At 35.0% G+C, this 20,678-nt stretch overlaps 1 protein-coding gene across 1 annotated transcript; it reads left to right on the top strand.

The window, feature by feature from the left end:
• The first annotated feature begins 11,593 nt into the window (after positions 1-11,593).
• Positions 11,594-13,190, top strand: LOC107915430 (uncharacterized). Its single transcript, XM_016844590.1, has 5 exons — positions 11,594-11,626; positions 11,704-11,854; positions 12,464-12,543; positions 12,691-12,827; positions 12,968-13,190. Exons 1-5 carry the CDS (start codon positions 11,594-11,596, stop codon positions 13,188-13,190), a joined length of 624 nt encoding a protein of 207 aa, XP_016700079.1.
• Positions 13,191-20,678: the final 7,488 nt, after the last annotated feature.

The following is a 20,678-nucleotide window of genomic DNA, read 5'->3' as shown; positions in this document are numbered from 1 at the left end:
GCATACGCCACTTGATGGGACTAGGAATCTACGCATCACAATTACACAAGGTACTCAAACTTGGATATTTAATGACCTATGGTCTCTGCCTTAACTAACAAGTCATAATATTGGTATTTTCATAAAAATGATATGCAAGAAGTAAAGATTGCTTGGAATAATTGATAATAAATTTATTTTTAAAATGTTTCTTTTTAAATACTTATCTCACTCTATTAATTTATTAGTTAATCCTATGTATAAAAAAATCATTTGTCTGTTAAAATTTTAGATGTTGTAGACTGATGGTTGTTGTATATCTATAACGTCATTTGAGACATGTATAATAGTATTTGAGATTTTGATCATATTTGAATTTCTAAAAATTTTATATTAAAAAACTATAATCTATTAACAATATTATTAATTAATGAGATTTAAATAATATATTTAATAAAAATTATAGATGTAATTTTGTTTATTAAAACATGATCAATATAATTTTATATAAAAATTAAACATTTTATTGAAATAATATCTTAACTAAAATTTATCATTGTTATAGAAAATGATTGTTATAAAAAGAGTTGATTGTATATATATTTTAAAGACTTTTGAAAAACAGTTGAGAAGACCTTAAGAAAATTTAACACTTTCGCATAGAAGATGTAAAACAAATATTGGGCATTCTAGAAAAGAAGTAGAAAAAGCATTTCGAAATTGATTTATCAAAATTTTTAATCCAATAGATTTTGAACCTTCAGCACAATCCATAGATTCGGACTAGAATTGAATAAATGTATCTAGGGAGAATTCACTTTGCCTTTGAAGTGACTACTCCCTAGATACGCATATTATGATATTTTTTTTAATTGATTCAATTTTAAAATTATGTGAAAACGAATGAAAAAAATTATGTAAAATATATTTGTAAAAAATATTAATTAAATGAATAATAAAACACATGTATATAAATCTTAACTAATATTAGATTCTATCTTTGAATACTTAAATTTATTTTATGCTATAGTTTTTAGTTGTTTCATTTAAAATTTTTATATAAACATTAAATGAAAAAGAAAAAGAAAATAATATTTATTATTTTTCAACTATTTACTTAAATTTCTTAGCATAGTTGTTAAGAAGTGGGAGAATGAAATGCAGAAGAAAAGGAATTGAATCATTTCATTCATCTATATTTTGTGGCTACACCAATCTTGGTTTTATACAAGATAGTTGATAACTAAACAATCTTCTAACTACTAATTTCTTATAATTATTTCTTAATTACTAAGAGCTGTTATAACAATTTATTAATAACCTACACACTCCCCCTTAAGTTGGAGGGTGATATATGTCAATCACTCTCAACTTGGATGCCAAATATTCATGTTATTGTACTCTAATCCTTTGGTGAGGACATCTGCTAGTTGCTCCTTTGTTCAAACATGTTTAGTTTGCACTAATCCCCTTCTAATAATTTCTCTCACAAAATGGTAGTCAATTTCAAGATGTTTAGTCCTCTCATGGTAAACAAGAGGTGTTGCAATTTGAATTGCGGCTTGACTATCATAGTAAAGCTCAACTGGCTTGTTATCTTTGATCCCCAATTCTATAATTAAGCCTAGTAACAATTTTAGCTCTACAACAATAGATGCATCCATCTATATTCAGCTTGTATTGAGGATATTGAAATAGTACTTTGTTTCTTTGATTTCCAAGAAATTATGGAATTTCTAAGTTTGACATAAAATACTGTGATAAGGAATGAAGGTGAAGGAAACGGAAGAAGTATTGTATTCAAGTTGTTCGACTCGAAAAAGAAAGATTTGAATCTAATCTGAAAAGAAGAAATAAATAAATTTAGTAATAAAGAAATCGAAAACAGTAAAAGAAGAAATTTGAGAATAAAAAACAAATAAAAATAAATATATAAATAGACGAAATTTAAAATTGAAAGATGGAACCGATGGCTATGATGGATAGAAGGATAAATGTCCAATTAAACCCTTTGAGATATAAATCTCAACAAACTCAATTAATGGCTCTAATCAACCCTCCAAGAAATAATCCTTGGCAAATTGAAGGGTGAAGAATGAATTTTCACGACCTCTTGAAGAAAACCGAGAAGAAAATTACTTCTAACAATCACAAGAAATAAATCTTACTCAAACAAACAAACTCCCAGAGTAGAAAACTTTATTAATGAAAATTATTGTCTCCTTAATAAACAATGAAGAAGTCTTTATATAAGCTAGTTAAGTAAATCCAAATAAAACTCTAATTAATCTAAACAAGAAGTAATTTTAAATAAAACTTTCTTGTTAACATAAAACTCCTAAATAACTTAAAATACTTAATAATTATAAAAAATTGTAATAAAAAAATAATAAAATAATAAGAGATGATAAATACAATATTAGGCTCCTATATAATAAAAACTAAGTATAAAACCCGAACCCAATATGATTTAAACTCAAATTAAAAGCCCAAAACTCGTAATTCTCGTCATAATCCTTTCCAGAAATTCTGATCGCGTAGTCTTAACTAAAACAGTCATAACTTGAGCTCTTAAACTTAAAATCAAGTGATTCAAAGTGTGTTTCGAAGCTAAGAGATAGATCTTCAAACACCATGAGACATCTTAACCAAAAAAAATGCCTGAATCCCATCCAAAAATTCGTCGCAAGCCTGATGATTTCTCAAACTTGAAAATTGGTAGCTTCGGTGAATTGAATTTAATGAAATTCACCCCATCCGTATATGTGTCATACTGTCACTAATTTCCTAGACTTGAGAAATATGGGGTTCGATAAAAGCGGAGAAGATCGACCAGTGGAAAGCCGAGAAATGATTTGGGCTACCTCATACAAAGCACAAGTACTATTTTTAAGAAAAAAATTTCAAACTTTTGCTATTCCTAAAAGCACTATTTTCTAAAACGACTTTTCCAACGGTATTTCCATATGATCCCAGTGCCATGCTAAAGAAAACATGGTGCCAACTTTCATTAAATCAAACAATTATTTTGTAGTGCCAAGCTTCTCATTGTTGAATGTATGGTGGGACTAAACTTCAACTAAAACTAAAAATCTACGGACATAATTTGGTTAGAGGAAGAAACAAAAGCTTAAGAATGGAAGAGAAAGGCTATCATGGTTTCATCTCAATAAATTTCATTCTAACAAAAATAAAAGCTAAAGTGGGTTCGAATGTCGTATACACTTACAAGATTGGAGACTCTTGAAACAGATGATTCGCGCCTTCTCCAATCAGTGCAAGAAAATCACCAGAAGTTATTGGGTTGAATCCTAAATAAGCCAAAGCTATGAACTTTGCAAAATCTTTTTTATGAAGCTAAAAAAGAGAGCTATTACAAAATCAAAACTTTTGCATTATTCTAATGATATACTCGAGATTTGTTAATCAAAGTATGTAATTATTGTCGGAATGAGGATATGTTTTCTACTTTGATTGTCATGACAATCCCTGTTAACCGGTAATTTTTCAGCTGCAACAATTACGACAATTAGAAGATAATTCTAGAATCAGCCAGAAAAAAAATGTAATTATAGTTTAAAGAAGAAAGAACTATCTAACAGGACTCTCAATTTCAATACAATAATCAAAAAGAAAGGAAAAAAAGAACTGAGACAGGTTAAAATAAAGATAACTGTAGTCTACGTATAGTGGAATGTTTTCTTAATTATGCAGGGAACATTACTGTTGCAAAGACAAAATGACAATAAGAACTACAATGAGATGTTATTAAATGTTTGATTTCCAAAATAGAATTTCATGAAACGCTGTCTTATATTTGAATTCTTGCAACAAAATTGCAAGTATCGATCAGTAATTAAAGAAAGAAAAAAATGGCAAAGCACATTCGAAGTTCCCAATCGTCGGTTCAAGAAGCGTGTAAAATTCAAAACATGTGTGTGTAGATGATGAGCAAGGGATGGCGTATAAAATGGTGGCAGCTATTTTTGGCTTTGTTTGCTTCAGCAGTGTAAAAGATGACAGGAAGGTAATTCAATGACTTGATGGGAGGTGGTTTTGGAACTATCATATCCATGTGAATATGGCGAAATATAGAGGAAGATCAGCTTATTGGAGGAAAGAACACTAACTTATGGTAAGAATAATTGAGAAATTGATGGCCTCTAAAGAGGGAAAAGTGCCATACAGAACATTATCATATCAAGGAAAGCCTGGTGCAGGAGAATGGGAAGCATGCTCTGAATAATTATCAAAAATCGAGAGATTATGATAAGTTTTCACCATTGCATTTAGAGTCTAAGATATTGGATGGCTGTTGGAACACTGACACCCTTACGGTGCAGCGGAAAATTAAAACATTCGGCGATCCTAACCATGGATCCATGTGTGAGGAACGAATCGGGGTGAAAAAAAGGTCTCAAAATTACCGAATCTTTATTCTGAGTAGACAGCAACACCTCAGCAACGAGTAATCTGATCTACTATCGAACCAAGCCGCAATCTATCGTGACTCTGGCCTCTATGTAATCCACCCAGTTGACAATGAACGGAAGGAATCCCAAAACTATTTTGGGAAAAAACTTTGCTTTGGCGGCTGCTAGACCCCAAGCAAAGAAAAAATGAGATTTTTATATCTATTTTTAAGGTTTCTAGAAATTAAATAAATAGAACTATGTTTTAAATCGAAAATTTTAATTACATTAATTATAATAATGATTTCGGTAAACTATATATGTATTTGAATTTATATACTAACCAAATTCATGTTCTTATTATGCGTACAACAACCTTGTACATAATGTGTTTGATATTTGATTATCCAATTAAATTAATTTTATAATTAATTTAATTCAAGCGACAACGAAACACAATACCAACTATGTTTATTCCGTTCATTTCAACCATAGGGTGTGACCCTGTAGGTTCTTGTAACGTTAGCAGTAATACTAGAACAATTCCAATGTTACAAACAATGAGTGGCACCTAGCAATGCATCATTGCTACCTAAGTCACAAGAAATCATGATTCGACTAACCTTTTTATGATTAACCTTTCATGCAATAATCCTTAAGTCCTTTATCTCTGAATTGGACACAAGTCATGGAATAGTCACACTTGTATAGTCCATTCCATGTTCCTTGATATCTTAAGTAGACTATGATATACAAATAAGTATGACATCTCATATCAGCTTATTTGAGCATGGCCATGCATTTTTAGTCTCACTCAATCAAGTGGCCTAAGATATTACTCCCATTATGTAGGAGGGACTTATCCTATATCGATCAACCATATCCCTCTACATAGATCATGGTATATCCAACATCAGTCTTTATAGAATAACCAGTTATGGTGTACGTTTGACTGTATCAAAATATACAACTCACGATGTTGGGATTATGATGATCTCAAGTCTGAGGATCATATACATATTAATCACTATGATTAATGTTGTGACAATTACATAATAATCCAAGAAACATACTCGTAACGAGTCAGTCCAATATGTTGTTCTCTAACACACATATTCATGCATCGATTTTGACATTCCATATCAATGACAACTCTTTATCATCAATCAACTACAAGTTAGTCTTAATGCATTATTGTTGTCCTATCCAACAATAATACTTGACTAAGTACCTTTTAAGAATAATCATATTACTCTCAGGACATTATTATAAAACAGTTTATTTATACACACAGAAAAGAAACTGAAATAATAATGGTAACGCCTTATATTAATAAACATGATAAATCAAGTATGTTATTACAACCATCTCATGATTGATCTTTGGGCATACTCTAACATTTTGGTCATCGAAAAATGATTTTTTAGTTGTCGTTGCTTCTTTTGATGATTGGAATAAGGAATTTGAGCAGTCAAAGGAACAAGATGTTGTCAATGTTGTTGCCTGTAATAATGACAACTTGTGAAAGGGTGTACACATGCGAATTGAAGATTGTGATTTTGGCAGCGAAAATGTGAAGTTCTAAGAAAACCAAGTAGGGTTGGTGGCTTTTAATGGTTATTTTGTCAAGATGGACGTAGGCTTCATTTTATGAAAAAATCTTTTTTATTATAAATTGTGACTCTAATCGCAAATATCAAGAGTATGTTGTAGTTGAGGATCAGGCCTAAGTAATTATGACTAAGTCTATGTTAAATGAAGTGGGTTGCGAGGAATACTCACTTGTGGAGTCAACCCATTAGGTAGTTGAGGCTAATATAGGGCAGGTGGATTATCAAGTTGATCTAGTTGGGGCTGAAGGTCTTTTAGAAAGTTAGGGCACAGTACATCACGATGTCTTAATTGCTCATAACCATAGAAAAGTGATTAGTTCGAAAGCTATCGATGGGAAACTTCTATCTTTGACTCTAAACAGGGTTAAAGGTAATATAGAAAGAGAGGAAAACCCAAGAAAAACAAAACAAAAATTGTTGTGGTAGTGTAATTCTTAAAGGAGTTAAGTTGAAGTCACTTTGGATTTTTGTAGGGGATTATGAGATAGATTGTTTTTTTTTTTGTTGTAGGAGGTGTGTTTCATGGATTTTCAAAACAGTATTAGGTGTTTTTATTATTATCGTGTAACGATTCGATTTTTAATAATACTAAAAAATGCGATTTTGCAACTCTATTTTCATAAATTGGGTCTATAAATATAAAATATTAATCTTTATGGAGTTAAAATAAAAATATATTAAAGAATGGTCAAGTAATTTAGCCGATAAAATAGTCAATTAAATCTCAGGGACTAAATTGTAAAAGTTCAATCGCTATTGAGTTTTAATTTAAAAAAGACTTGAGGACTTAGGTAGCAATTATCCAAAGGAATAAAATGGTAATTAAACCATAGTTTTTTTATAGTTAGTGGATGATGATGATATTTCCCTTAAGTTTAATTAATAGTTAGATTATGTGTAACACCCCTCACCCAACCTAATTGTTGAGCCAAGTTACGAAATGCTACAGTCGTTGTTGGAGCAACAAATAGTCAAATTCATAGTAAACTAATAAATCACATATGCAATTCAATGTCAGTCACATTCTTCAAGTTAAAAAATCAATCTCAGGTCTTGATCGAGCTTACGAAAGCTCTTTTATCAACTCGAGTACGAAATAGAACCAAATTGCAAAATTTTAAAAGTTCAGGGTCGACACCGTGATGTCAGCTATTCTCCATCGGGTCGTCACCAAAATAGTATGTCACGTCATGAGTTCAAGCCACTTGACGTAGCGATGCCAGTTACTGTTGACCAACGTTGCGACGAAGTAGGTTGGTCGTCAAGGTGTGGACGCCACCCAATATGTTCAGAAATCATCACCTTTACTTGATTCAAAACTTGCCAAATCATGCTAAACAAGATAAAACATTTAAATTGAACATCTTAACAAGACAATCAACACTTATTCATCAATTAAAGTTGAACATTTCCATATCACTAGGACAGACCGACCAAGTCATTCAATCATCTATCTTTACCTATAGCTTACCATATTGAAACATATCATTTCATTTCATTTGCCTATACTTTGGAACATTATGCTCACCTATGGCATATATGCCTCAAACATATCCAAATTAGACCATATTTCCACACACCATTTAAACATATTTTCATCTCATTTACCTATTAGTCAAATTACCGTTTCTACTTCATTCATGCCATTTCACATGTCATACCTATGATTATAATTCATAACATCTATTAACATAATCATACATATATGCCCAACAAAATGTATGATTCAAATTACTAAATCAACATGGTAGGTAAAGGTTAAAATAAACTTGCCATAAGTAAACATATTTACATACTAAGTTGTACCACAAGACACCTTATATACATGCCACAATCCTTGAATCAAAATTATCAAAAGCTACCAATTCGGGGATAGGATAATGTGATATTCGAAACGATTCGACTTGACGTGTTTCGCAATATGGTAATCTATAAGGAAAAGGGAAAACAAACGAGGTAAGCATATAAATTGCTTAGTAAGTTGAAATGGAAACTGAAGCATACCTTGATCAATAAGGCATAAATAGTTATTGTATTTGGAAACCAATTTAACTTTCCTTGGAACATTAAGACATGTCTTTACGTACAACATCACCACAAATTGAATACGTTAGTTACATTCTCGAATCGTAAATATTGTCAATATTTAAAACAGAATCATATAACAATCTATATGTCAAGTATCATCACTACTATTTCATTTTCATTTCATGATTTAATCTCCATTTCCAATAAATTGAATATCACTTGATGGAAATATAGTAAAACGGACTCTGATACTCGGGAATAAGTTACTCACACAAGCTGATAGTATGTCAGGGTTGCTCACACAACCTGACATTACCGTAGAGTTGCTCACACAAGCTGACATTATATCGAGGTTACCCGTCTAGGCCACACCTATGATACATATAATTTTAAAATCTACAAAAAATTTTAAATCTCATAATAATATATAAAATATCTGATTAATCATGCGTATAACCCTGATGACTTGCCATACATATCCTAACCTTTTACTAAGTTCACTTGGGGAACATTTTCGTCTAAATGTCAAAACCAGTTTCTATACCTAATTTCATTTCTAATTATCAAGACAAATAATCAACCAACAATCATATTTACATATTGTACTATTTCCATATAACCAATATTCATGTAACGCCCTAAAATTTGAATATTTGATTTGCTAAATTTTTTCATAATTAAGTACCTATTTCAATGGATAAAGGCATTGAATGTGTGTTTGAGGTCATGGGTTCAAATCTTAATTTTTAGAAAATTTAGTTATTTTTGTTCCTATCCCTATCTATGTGCATTTGGTTTAAATATTATTTTCGTTCAACTTGTGATAGAATGAGCTTGTTGGTTCAGTGGTAAGGTTTTAACTTACCTCTTGGTCTTTTGTTCGAATCTCTGCGTAAGCGAATTGGTAATATTTTTTCTATTTTCGTTTGAGCCGACCATATAGTGGTTGTGGTTTAATCGAATTTTGTCTTTGGAGAATCTAATAAGATACCAGGATGTTGGGACAATTTAGATACTAATTTATTTTTGCCTTATTTTATTTTTGAAATGAAACAAATTTCTAAAAATCTATCCCCACATTTCATGTTCCCTCTTTTCCCCTATTTTGTTCACTTTATGTCTCTTCCTTTTCACGTGGATTATAACAAACGAAGGTCTTCAACTTTCTTGTTTTTCTGTTCTTGATTTTGTATCCCTAATTTTCTTTGCGTTCTTGACTAGTTGTTCCTGTGATACTATTGCAGTGGTGGGTGTTGATTGAATTATTAATCACTCAGTTCTTACGTAAGAGAGTTTTTCCAATTTGGAACTGTTGTGGCAGTTTTGGGTTAGTGTTTTGGGATTGGATTGGTATTCTAGGATAATCGATGAGTTTATCCTCTTAAATCGACTCACTCTTGTTAGCTAATTCGTTAAGTGTATGATGTTTTTAGGTGCTGGTATACTCATTTTTGGAACCTATATTAGAAAACTTTCAGGTGTGTAATGGAAACTCGAGAAAACCGTGAATGAAAAAAGTTAAAATTTGAAATTGTCGATACCACATGACTGTGTGCGACACACGGTCCTGTGGACCACATGGTCTGGGTTAATTGGGCCATGTAGGCCACACGGGCATGTGTGAGACCATGTGGACCATACGGGCATGTGTGAGACCATGTGGGCTACACGAACATGTGTGAGACCATGTAGGCCACACAGGCGTGTGTGAGATCGTGTGCTAGGCTGTGTGGGCCACATGGACTGGCCAAGTATGTTGTGTGGCCATAGAAGCCTATGGGCCCAAATTCTAAAATTTTTCCTTAAGGTCGTATTTTTCGTACAAGTCAAACGTAGACTTTTTGTAGGGTCCATATGATACAAATTAGACTATAAATCCTAATTTATGATGTCCTGTTAGCATTAAATACAATTTATGTACACATGATTAATACGATATATGCTAAGTATGATTTGTATTATTTTAAACATGATCTGTTATTTGCTAAGCATGATTTGAATCTACTGTAAAAAACATGTATGTCATATACATTTTTGATGTATGTTAGTTCTGCATGTGCATCGAGGTGGGAAATATGCTTATGGAGGAAGTGCGGGAAGTTTAATCTATCTGTTGTATTTGGTGGCTTAGTATATTATCACCTAATGATTTTTGGTAGCTAGACTGCAAATATTCTGGAAAGTGACATATAGTCACTTAACTGTATGTAAGGCTAGATGGGTATTTAATACCCTATATGGTGTGTAGTGGATGATAGTAGGATTTTAAGTTTGCATCTAATATGTTCTGAAGCTATTTCTATTCGAAAATGTCTTGTTGATATCGGAAAGCATGTCTAAAATCATGTTTGTTGATTTTATTAATATAAATTACACACTAAGATTGTAAGCTCATTCTCGGTTTGTTTGATTCTCAGGTAATCCTTTGATGTAGCCAGGTTGGTGCGGCGGAAGGTTGATTATTTATTACTATGCGTATTTTTGATTTATTCATATTTAATCCAGTTGCTCATGGACTATTTTTGGATTGTTCTTAAATTTTGGATTTTATTTTCTATTTTTAAATGTTTAAACATTTTCCTGGTGATATATAATTTATTTTCAAAACATTAGATTTTGAACAACAAACCGCATTTTCCAAAATTGAACTTGATTAAGAATTTCGATGCAAACATAAGAATTTTATAAGTATTATTTGATTGAGAGAGTTAATGATTTAAGTAAGGAAGATATTTTTACTTAAATCAAAATTGTTTTATCAAAAGCTTGCTTTATTTTTACATGCCCAAATGACTTCTGAACTTTCAAAGTGAATCTTGGTAACTTCTCTAAATCTGGCAGTAACGTCTAGGTCGGGTTTGGGATGTTATATTTGGTGGTATTAGAGCTTGGGTTCAACACTTGGGTAGTAATTTTGGGTTCAGATTCTTGTGAAAAGTGTTTTCGAACTAAATCTATTTTTGTTGAAATATGAAAATAATGACTTTATAGAATATTGAGTCTTCAGCGTCGATCTTGTAAGTACTTCTGCCTTAGCTAAACTGAAAAACACTGTGATATTAGAATTATTTTGATGTATTTAAAGACTGTAATAACTCTGTAAAATCTTCTGATAAAATTCTGGACATAAAATATTTGACAACAAACTTAAAAACTTATACATAAATTTCTAGAAATTTAGATAATATACAATTAGTACGTGCAAAACACGTGGATGAGGCACCCGTAGGTGCAGCGGTCGTCGAAGTGGGGCCCAATTTGAGCCGTCCTTAATGGGGAGTATGCCCAAATTGTGATATGAGCGAGGCTATGGGTAGACTTACTACTGAGACAGGGTCTCAAACTTAAACGATTGGGGATGATGCATTGTCCCAAGCCATGTTAAGAGTTCTTGAGAGGGTTGCTATGATCCATTTTGGATCTAGGAGCCAAGGGTCAGTAACTGAACAAATTTGGTCAAATGGAGCATAGTTATTTAGGGGAGTCGCTGGGGTTTCCCTGATTGTGGTCGAGTATTGGTTGGTATGAATGACATAAACTACACTCTTGAGTAGAAACTAAATGGTGCAGTGTCCTTGCTTCATGATGAAGCCGGTCAGTGATAGCTGACTGTTGAAGAGGGTACTCAGCCTGAGTGGATAACTTGGGATTATTTCTGAAATGCCTTCCAGAACAAGTACGTGGCAGCAAGTTATGTAGAGGCTCGTAGGCGCGAGTTTGTAAGGCTAACTCAAGAAGATAGAACTATAGCTGAATATGAGGCTGAATTTTTTAGGCTGAGCAGATTTGCTCGTGGGTTAGTAGTGATTGACTATGACAAGAGTATACGAGTTGGAGGGTTGAGATATGATATTATGGTGTTGTTGTCTCTGCAAAGGGAGAGAGTTTTCAAAACTTTAGTGGAGAAGGCTAAAATCACCAAGGATATTAAGCGCGTATAGCGTGAAAAGAGAGAGAAAGAGAAGAGCTAGAGTAAAAAAAAGAGGAATTCGAATCCTTCTAGCTCTGTTTAGCGACCTAAGAAATGGGCCAAGCTTGATGGGCCTTCGTGGATTGAGGCATTAGTTGCTACATCTAAGATTTAGTTGTACGAGGATTATGGTAGGCACCATCCGTGTGAGTGTTCGAGGAGATTGGGAGCTTGTCTACATTACGAGTCTCTGGAGCTCCATTCTGACTAGGTGCAAGCCCTAGCTCTGTGTTTGGTTCAGCCTCAAAGGTCAGTTCAGTAGCCACCTTGGGGTCGTGGGCAGGCAAGAGTTTATAATGGTTGGGTAGGGGGTCAGAAAGCACCGAGCAAAGGTGCAAATCAGACTGAGGCTAGGTAGCCTGCTTTGGTATATGTGGCAAGGTGTCACGAGGACAAAGATGTCGCTGATGTGGTAGCCTATACATTCTTTGTTAATTATGTTCCATATTTTTCATTGATAGATATTGGCTCAACTCACTCTTATATGGCTAGTTATATTTCTATAAATCTGGGAATTCCTGTTGAGAGTACTTCTGGTGAGGTTTCTATAATTAGTCCATTGGGTTAATTGGTATGAGTTAACAAGATTAACAAGAGGTGTCAACTGGAGATACAAGGAGTTGTGTTTTCGGCTAATTTGATAGATTTTCCATTTGAGGAGTTTGATTTGATTCTGGGAATGGACTAGCTCGTGGAGCATCAAGCCAGTTTAGACTGTACTACTAAGAGGGTAACTCTAAGATCTAAGGATGATATGAAGATTATCAGGATCGAAGAGTGTCAAGATTACCTCTCCAATGTGATCTTCAATCTAGTAGCTGAAAAGTTAGTGTGAAAATGGGTGAGGCATTTATGTCTTATATGCAAGACTTGAGTTCGATGGACTTTTCTGTTGGGGATATTCTAAAAATTTGAGAATTTTCGAATGTTTTTCTCGAGAAGTTGCTGGGGTTGGCTTCAATTAGGGAGGTTGAGTTTGGTATTGAATCTTTTGTTGTGGATATTTTGACAATTAGAGAATTTTCAAATGCTTTTCCCGAGAAGTTGCTGGGTATGCCTTCAGATAGGGAGGTTGAGTTTGGTATTGAGATTTTGTCAGGTACAACTCAAATGTCTATTGCTCCCTACCATATGGCATCGAAAGAGATTATAGAATTTAAAGCTCAACTGAAGGAACTTCTCGATTGAGGGTTCGTTAGACCTAATGTGTGTCCATGGGGAGCCCCGTTCTTTCCGTAAAGAAGAAAGATGGTATTATGAGAATGTTTGTGGACTATTGCCAGCTGAATAAGTTTGCGGTAAAGAATAAGTACCTACTTCCGAGGATTGATGACTTGTTTGATTAGTTTCACGGGGCATCCGTATTCTTGAAGATTAATCTTCATTCTGGGTATCATTAGCTAAAGGTTAAAGCGGCTGATGCATATAAGACCGCCTTTGGGACTTGTTATGGGCACTACAAGTTCCTTGTCATGCCCTTCAGTTTGACGAATGCTATGGCTGCATTCATGGATCTCATGAATTGCTTTTTCTAGCAATATTTGGATAAGTTCATCACGGTTTTCATCAACAACATTCTGATATACTCTAAGATAGAGGATGATCATGATAAACATCTTAGAGTAGTTCTGTAGATACTTTGTGAGAAAAATCTCTACGTAAGTTAAGCAAATGTGAGTTCTAGTTAAGGGATGTCATTTTTCTAGGACATGTGGTTTCTTTTAAAGGAATCCAAGTTGACCCTAAAAATATTGAGGTTGTGCTTGTATGGAAACAACCTAGGAATGTGTTTGAAATATGAAACTTTCTTAGTTTAGCAGGGTATTATTGGAGATTTGTTGAGGAGTTCTCACTTATTATAGCTTATCTAAATAAGTTGTTGTGTAAAAACACACCTTTTATGTGGACCAATGAGCAGCACTTGAGCTTTAAGAATGTCAAGTTTATTTTGACTCAAGCATCTAGTCTGATATAGCTTGAATTCGGTAAAGAGTTCGTGGTTTATGGTGACACTTCTCACGCCAAGTTGGGTTGTGTTCTAATGCAAGATAGTAATGTAGTGGTTTACATATCCCAACAAATTAAGTCACACGAAGACAACTATCCCATACACAATCTTGAGTTGGCTGCTATTATCTTTTCTTCGAAAAGCTGAAGGCACTATCTGTATGGTGAAAGGCATATCATTTACGCCAATCACAATAGCCTCAAGTATCTCCTTACTCAAAAAGAGTTGAATATTAGGCAACGTAGATAGATTGAATTGTTTAAGGACAATGACTGCACTATTGACTATCATCCTGGTAAGGCCAATGTAATGGTCGATGCTCTTAGTCATAGGTTGATGTCTAATTTGAGGGTGATGTTCGCTCACCTAAGTCTGTTTAATGATAGTTGCCTGTTAGCTAAGTTGCAAGTTAAACCGACTTGGATTGATCAGATTTGGGTTAAGTAGTTAGTGGATGATTCTTTGATTATGCAATTCTGATAGGTTGAAGAAGGTGAGACTTTTGATTTTGGGCTAAATAGTGATAGGGATTTGTGTTTCATAGGTCAGGTTTGTGTGCCTAATGATGCTGAGTTGAGGCAATCTATTTTACGAGAAGCGCATAGCCCTTATATTATGCATCCTGGTGAAAATAAGATGTATCGAGATATTCAAGAGTTATACTGGTGGCCCAGTTTAAAATGGGGGTAACTGATTTCGTCTCTCGTTGTTTATCGTGTCAGTAGGTTAAGGTTGAGCACCAACTACTTTCGGGTTTGCTTCAACCCATTAAGATTCCCCTTTAGAAATGAGAGTGGGTAACTATGGACTTTGTTAGTGGATTGCCTTTGACACCTATTAAGAGGATTCTTATTTGGGTGATTATGGATCACTTGACCAAGTCTGCTTACTTTATTCTAGTTAAGACTGACTATTCTCTGTAGATATTGGATAAATTGTACATTTTTGAGATCGTTAGACTTCATGGGGTTTCGGTCTTGATTGTCTTTTATAGGGATCCACATTTCACTTCTGAATTTTAGAAGAAACTTCATAAGGCTCTAGGTACTTGGTTGGACTTCAGTACTGCGTTCCTTCCTTAGACTGATGGGCAATTTGAGAGAATGATTCAAGTTCAAGAGAATATGTCACAGAATTGTGTAATCAACTTCTGAGGTTGGGAGGAGTTTTTGCCAGTAGTTGAGTTCGCTTATAACCATAGCTTCTAGGGTCTGTATGGTCGTAAGTGTTGTACCCCTTTGTGTTGGACTGAGTTTGGTAAGAGGCAAATTTTGGGTTTTGAGTTGGTTTCTCAGACCGAGGATAATGTTAGACTAATTTAGGATTGTCTTAAGGCAGCTTCTGATAAACAGAAGTCATATTCGGATCTGAAGAAGAGATATTAAGTTTTTTGCGGGTGACCAAGTTTTTTCTTAAGGTATCTCCGTGGAAGAAAGTTAAGTTGAGCCCTAGGTTCATTAGGTCTTATCAGATTTTGAAACATGTTGGGCCGGTCACTTATCAGTTAGAGCTAACTATGAGTTAGATCGTATTCATGATGTCTTCTACGTCTTTATGTTGAGCCGACATCGATCTGACCCATCTCATATTGTATTTGTTGAGGAGATTGAGGTAAGACCGAATTTGACCTTCAAGGAAAAGCTAGTTCAAATTCTGGATCGATAGATTAAGGTTTTAAGGAGGAAGACCATTCCTTTGGTTAAGGTTCTATGGCAGAATTATGGCACAAAGAAAGCCACTTGGGTATTTGAGGAGTCAGTTCAATAACAATATCCATATCTGTTTGAATTAGGAAGAATTTTGGGGCAGAAATTTCTTTTAGGGGGAGAGTTGTAACGCCCAAAATTTTGAATTTTTCATTTGCTAAATTTTATCACAATTAAGTACCTACTTTAGTGGATAAGGACCTTGAATGTGTGTTTTAGGTCATGGGTTTAAATCCCACTTTTGGGAAAATTTAGTTATTTTTGTCCTATCTTTATCTCTATGCATTTGGCATAAATATTATTTTTATTCAACTTGTGATAGAATGAGTCTATTGGTTTAGTGGTTGTAACACCGCTAACCTGTATCTATCGCTAGAACAGGGTTACGGAGCATTACCAGAGTTTACAGATCAAATAGACAAAATTTCAAACATTTCATATAATAAAATATTCATGTCAAAAACCAATAAAAATCATACATACTGTCCCCTATACGAGCCCTCGAGGCTCAAATTACGCATTAGAAACAAATTGAGACTAAATCGGAAACTCAAAAAATATTTCAGAAACATTTAAATTTTCAAAGCTGCAAGGGTCACAGGACCATATGGCCAGGCCGTGTGGCTCACACGGCCAAGAGACACGCTTATGCCTTAAGGCATATGGACATTTGAAATAGGGACACAATGTAACGCCCCAGAATTTTTATTTTTATTATTGCGAAGGTGTGACACAACTATGTATCTGCTTCAATGCTTAGGTGTTCTAGGTGTGTGTGAGGTCCCAAGTTCAAGCCAGGACTTGGGCAAAATTTGGTATTTTTATGACTAAGCCCTATCTTTGGTTAGTAGGCTTTTAAGTAAAGGTTGACAAATAATTAATAGAATGGGCCTACTGGTCTAGTGGATAAGTGGAGTGTTGGTGTGAAGGAGGTCCTGTGTTCAATTCCCTGTGATGGCGTGGAGACACTATTTTTGCTCCAATTTCGGCTAAGAGTTGTGTTGGGGAAAATTTCCGAGTAGTTGTGTTTTAATGGGTTAATAGGGAGTGATTTTAGGAGATAATGGGGGAGAGGTTATCAGAAAATAATCTGATTATCTTTTTGTTGCAGAAAAAAAGTAGAGTTTTGGTTTTCTCTCCAATTACGCAAACTTTTTCTAACGTTTTCTTCTTTTTTTCCCTCATATGCCAATTCATTCCCTAGTTACTACCGAAATTTCCATTTTTTCCCTTTCCGTTTCTTTTTTTATTTTCCAATTGATTTGGTTGTTCATCGTTGGTTGCGTGTGTTCCGTAAGTAACAGTTTTGTCTATTGTTAATCGTTCTTGGTTAATCTCTGAAAGGGGGATTCCTTTTTCGTGTTTAGGAGTTAATCAAGGGGATGGTGGTTTTGAATCGAAGTTGTGATTGTGCGAAGTCGTGGTTACTCAAGCAAGGTTCTAGAGGCTTAGGAGTACTTACGCATCAGAAACAAGACTAGGTGTGTACCCGAAACGCAAAAAATGGAATTTGGCGAGAAGCCAATATTGCTTGCTGTCGAGAAATAAGAGAAAATTTTGCGAAAAATTATAGCGAAAGGAAATAAGGGTGTTATAAACTTGGAAATTAATGTACTAAAATAGTTTTGGACATCAGCAGTAGTCTAACTTTGAAAAATCATCAATGAAATTGTAAGTTATAAGATATAATGAATTTTGTGAGACAAGGTTAGATTGGGTTCGGGTTCCCCTGTTCTGAATTTGGAAAAATCATCGAAGATTGTAAAAAAATAATTATTGGCTTAAATTTATATTTTTAAATCCTTAACGAGTCTATTTTCAAGAGAAAAAAACAAAAAACATCATCCAAATTCCGTACTAAGAGATACATAATTTTTAGGAATTAAAGGTTGAAGCTGTCAAACAACAGAATTGGGATAGATTTGAAGATTTTACTGTACTTATTTGATAAACTATAAAATCTGAAAATTTTATGGTAGAAAGATATATGAGTCTAGTTTCGAAAACATCAAGAGGATCTTAATTTGGAATTCTGTAGCTCAAGATATAAATAATTTAGTGACAATGACTCAAGTAGACAAATTTAAATGAGCATATAAGTAAATAGTTAAAACATATATGAATATTTAGCTAGCATGGGTTACATAAAAAATGGATTACACGGCCAAGGCCAATTTGGGCCGAGTGGGCCCATTTTTACTGGAATGTTTCTAAGGTTGCACTGGTCGCCCAAGTCGATTGTGAACCTACTGTAAGGCCAGTAAGCGCTACTTAAACCCCTAAATGTTTGAAATTGACTGAATCGTATCTGTACTGAGCATGTTAATATCTAAACCGAATATATGTACTAAAATTACATAATAGCATATCATCTATTGTATGTTGCATTGTATTGGGTTGGGGTTTTTTTTTTGGAGGAAGGATACTGAAAGGCTTTAAGCCTAATTTATTGGCAGCTTAGCTGCAAAGTACTGTTTTGTGCCGCATTTGGTACTACTTGGAGTGTAGGGATGGATGGGTTGATTATATCTCCACATGAAGTGTAGGGTTGGATGGAGATGGTGTGATGGGCTAAGGCCCTACTGCATTTTTGACACTATATTGAGATGGGCTAAGGGCCAAACTGTCACTGATACTTAAAAGGGCTTAGGCCCAAGACTGTTCAACTGTGCACTGTGAATATTGCTTGTTTGTTTGTTTCTATGAGATTACACACCGAGTTTACGTAAACTCACTATTTTTGTATAATGTGCACAGGTAATCCCCAGACTTAGATGGGTCGGTGTGACGGAGGACTCAGCGGTGACCACAGAAAATTTTGGACTTCATGGTTTTCAATTTACATTTTATGATTTAATTATTATTGATTATTTGGGTTGTAATTTAAGGACCATCAGGGACTTTGGTTTTAAATTTTGGGTTTTTATTTATTTATTTTACTTTATGGATTTATACATGCTAGTCATAGGAAATTTAGTTTTCAAAAAGTTAAAGTTGTTTCTAAACGCATGTTTCAAAACAAATGTTTTAAATGAATAAAGACGCCTTCCTAAGATCTAAAAAAGGTTTAATAAAGATAGTAACATGGAATGTTTTCAACGTAACAACGAGGTTTCAAAAACACTATCGTGTGACATTGCCAAATACATCCATAACGTCTAGGCTGGGTTTGAGGTGTTACATTTAGTGGTATTAGAGCCGGGCTGCAAAACCCTGCTGTGGATTATGTGTTTTAAATTTGGTCATTGAAAAATTTGTTTTTAAATGATTCGAAGTATTTCTACTGGGTATGTGGTGCACCAAGTCTCCGGCGCCGGTCTTGTAAATGTTTTGAAACTGATACATGCTATGATATTCTAAAATTGATATATGTTATGATATTCTAAAACTATTATAGGTAGTATACTGTGGAAACACTTTAGATGGTGTTTATTGAGACTATAGCAAAACTGATAGAGACTGCAATTTACAAAAATCACTCTAAATTACTGAAACTGTTAACACAAAACATCTGCTAGTAAAAACTGAAACTGGAAATGATGCATAAAAATTTGGAATACAAATAAATCTGAATAGACATGAGCGCACGAGGTATTTGTGGACGTGGTACTCAAGGCCGAGGTAGAGGCCGTAGGGGGGTTTAATCTGAGTCCTCTTCCCTGGGTAATATACCAAATTTGGACACGAGTGAGACGCCAGTGTCACCTGCTACTGAGGCTGAGTCTCATGATAGTATGGCTGGGGACGACGCATTGTCCCAAGCTATGTTGAGGATATATGAAAGGGTCACTTGGCCTAATATTGGATCTGGGGATCGTGGGTTGATTACGAAATGACTCTAGTTCAATGGAGCTGAGCTCTTTAGGGGTGTCACTGGGGTCTCCCCTAATGTGGCTGAGTACTGGATTGAGGCCACGGAGAGGATCATGGATGACCTGGATTGCACATCCTAGAAGAAATTAAAGGCTGCAGTCTCGTTGCTGCATGATGAGGCTAATTAGTGGTGGCTTATCGTTAAGGAGGGCACTCAGCCCGAGCGTCTGACCTGGGAGTTCTTTAAGACTGCCTTCCAGGGGAAGTATATGGGAGCTAGTTATGTGGACGCCCGTAGGAGGGAGTTCTTAAATCTAACACAGGGAGATTGATCAGTGGCCGAGTATGAGGCCGAATTCCTACGATTGAGCCGCTATGCGCGGGGTATGGTGGCAACTGAGTATGAACGTTGTGCTCGCTTTGAGGATGGCCTTAGTGATAATTTGAGAGTCTTGATAGCTCCGTAGAGGGAGCGTGATTTTTCTTCACTGGTTGAGAAGGTGAAGATAGCTGAGGAGGTTAAGCGCGCTGAGCGCCAATACCACGATAGGGAGAGAGGTAGAAAGAAGAAGGATTCAGAGTACTTGAGTTTTGTGCAGAGGCCTAAGAAAAAGGCGAGAGCTGATGGGCTAGTTAGAGCTGGGCCCCTTGTTACTGCTATTGGACTGCAGCCATGTGTCGATTGTGGTAGACGCCATCAAGACGAGTGTTGGAGAAGGACTAGGGTGTGTCTGAGGTGTGGATAATTGGATCATCACATTAGGGAGTGTCCGTTGAGGGCCGATCAGATGCAAGCTCAGGGTACTGGTACTGCACAACCACAGAGGGTAGCATAGCAGCCACCTACAGTCCGTGGTCAGGCTAGGGGTGGTAATGGCACGGGTCGTGGATAGAGAGTACCAGGTAGAGGTGCTGGAAAGACTAAGGTGGGGCATCTTGCTTTAGTTTATGCTACACATCACCGAGAGGACAAAGATGCTCTAGTTATCATCACGGGTACGTTTTTATTTATGATGTGCCTTACACTGCATTGATAGATATAGGATCTACCCATTCCTATGTTGCCTGTTCTATTTCCAAAAACCTAGGGATTCCGATTGAGAGTACTTCTAGTGAGGTGACTGTGCTGAGCCTGCTGGGACAATCTGT

This window comes from Gossypium hirsutum, chromosome D10 (assembly GCF_007990345.1).
Source record: "Gossypium hirsutum isolate 1008001.06 chromosome D10, Gossypium_hirsutum_v2.1, whole genome shotgun sequence".
Classification (NCBI taxonomy): Eukaryota; Viridiplantae; Streptophyta; class Magnoliopsida; order Malvales; family Malvaceae; genus Gossypium; species Gossypium hirsutum.
Note: the sequence above shows the minus strand (reverse complement) of the source record. Positions and strands in the feature narration are given on the sequence as shown.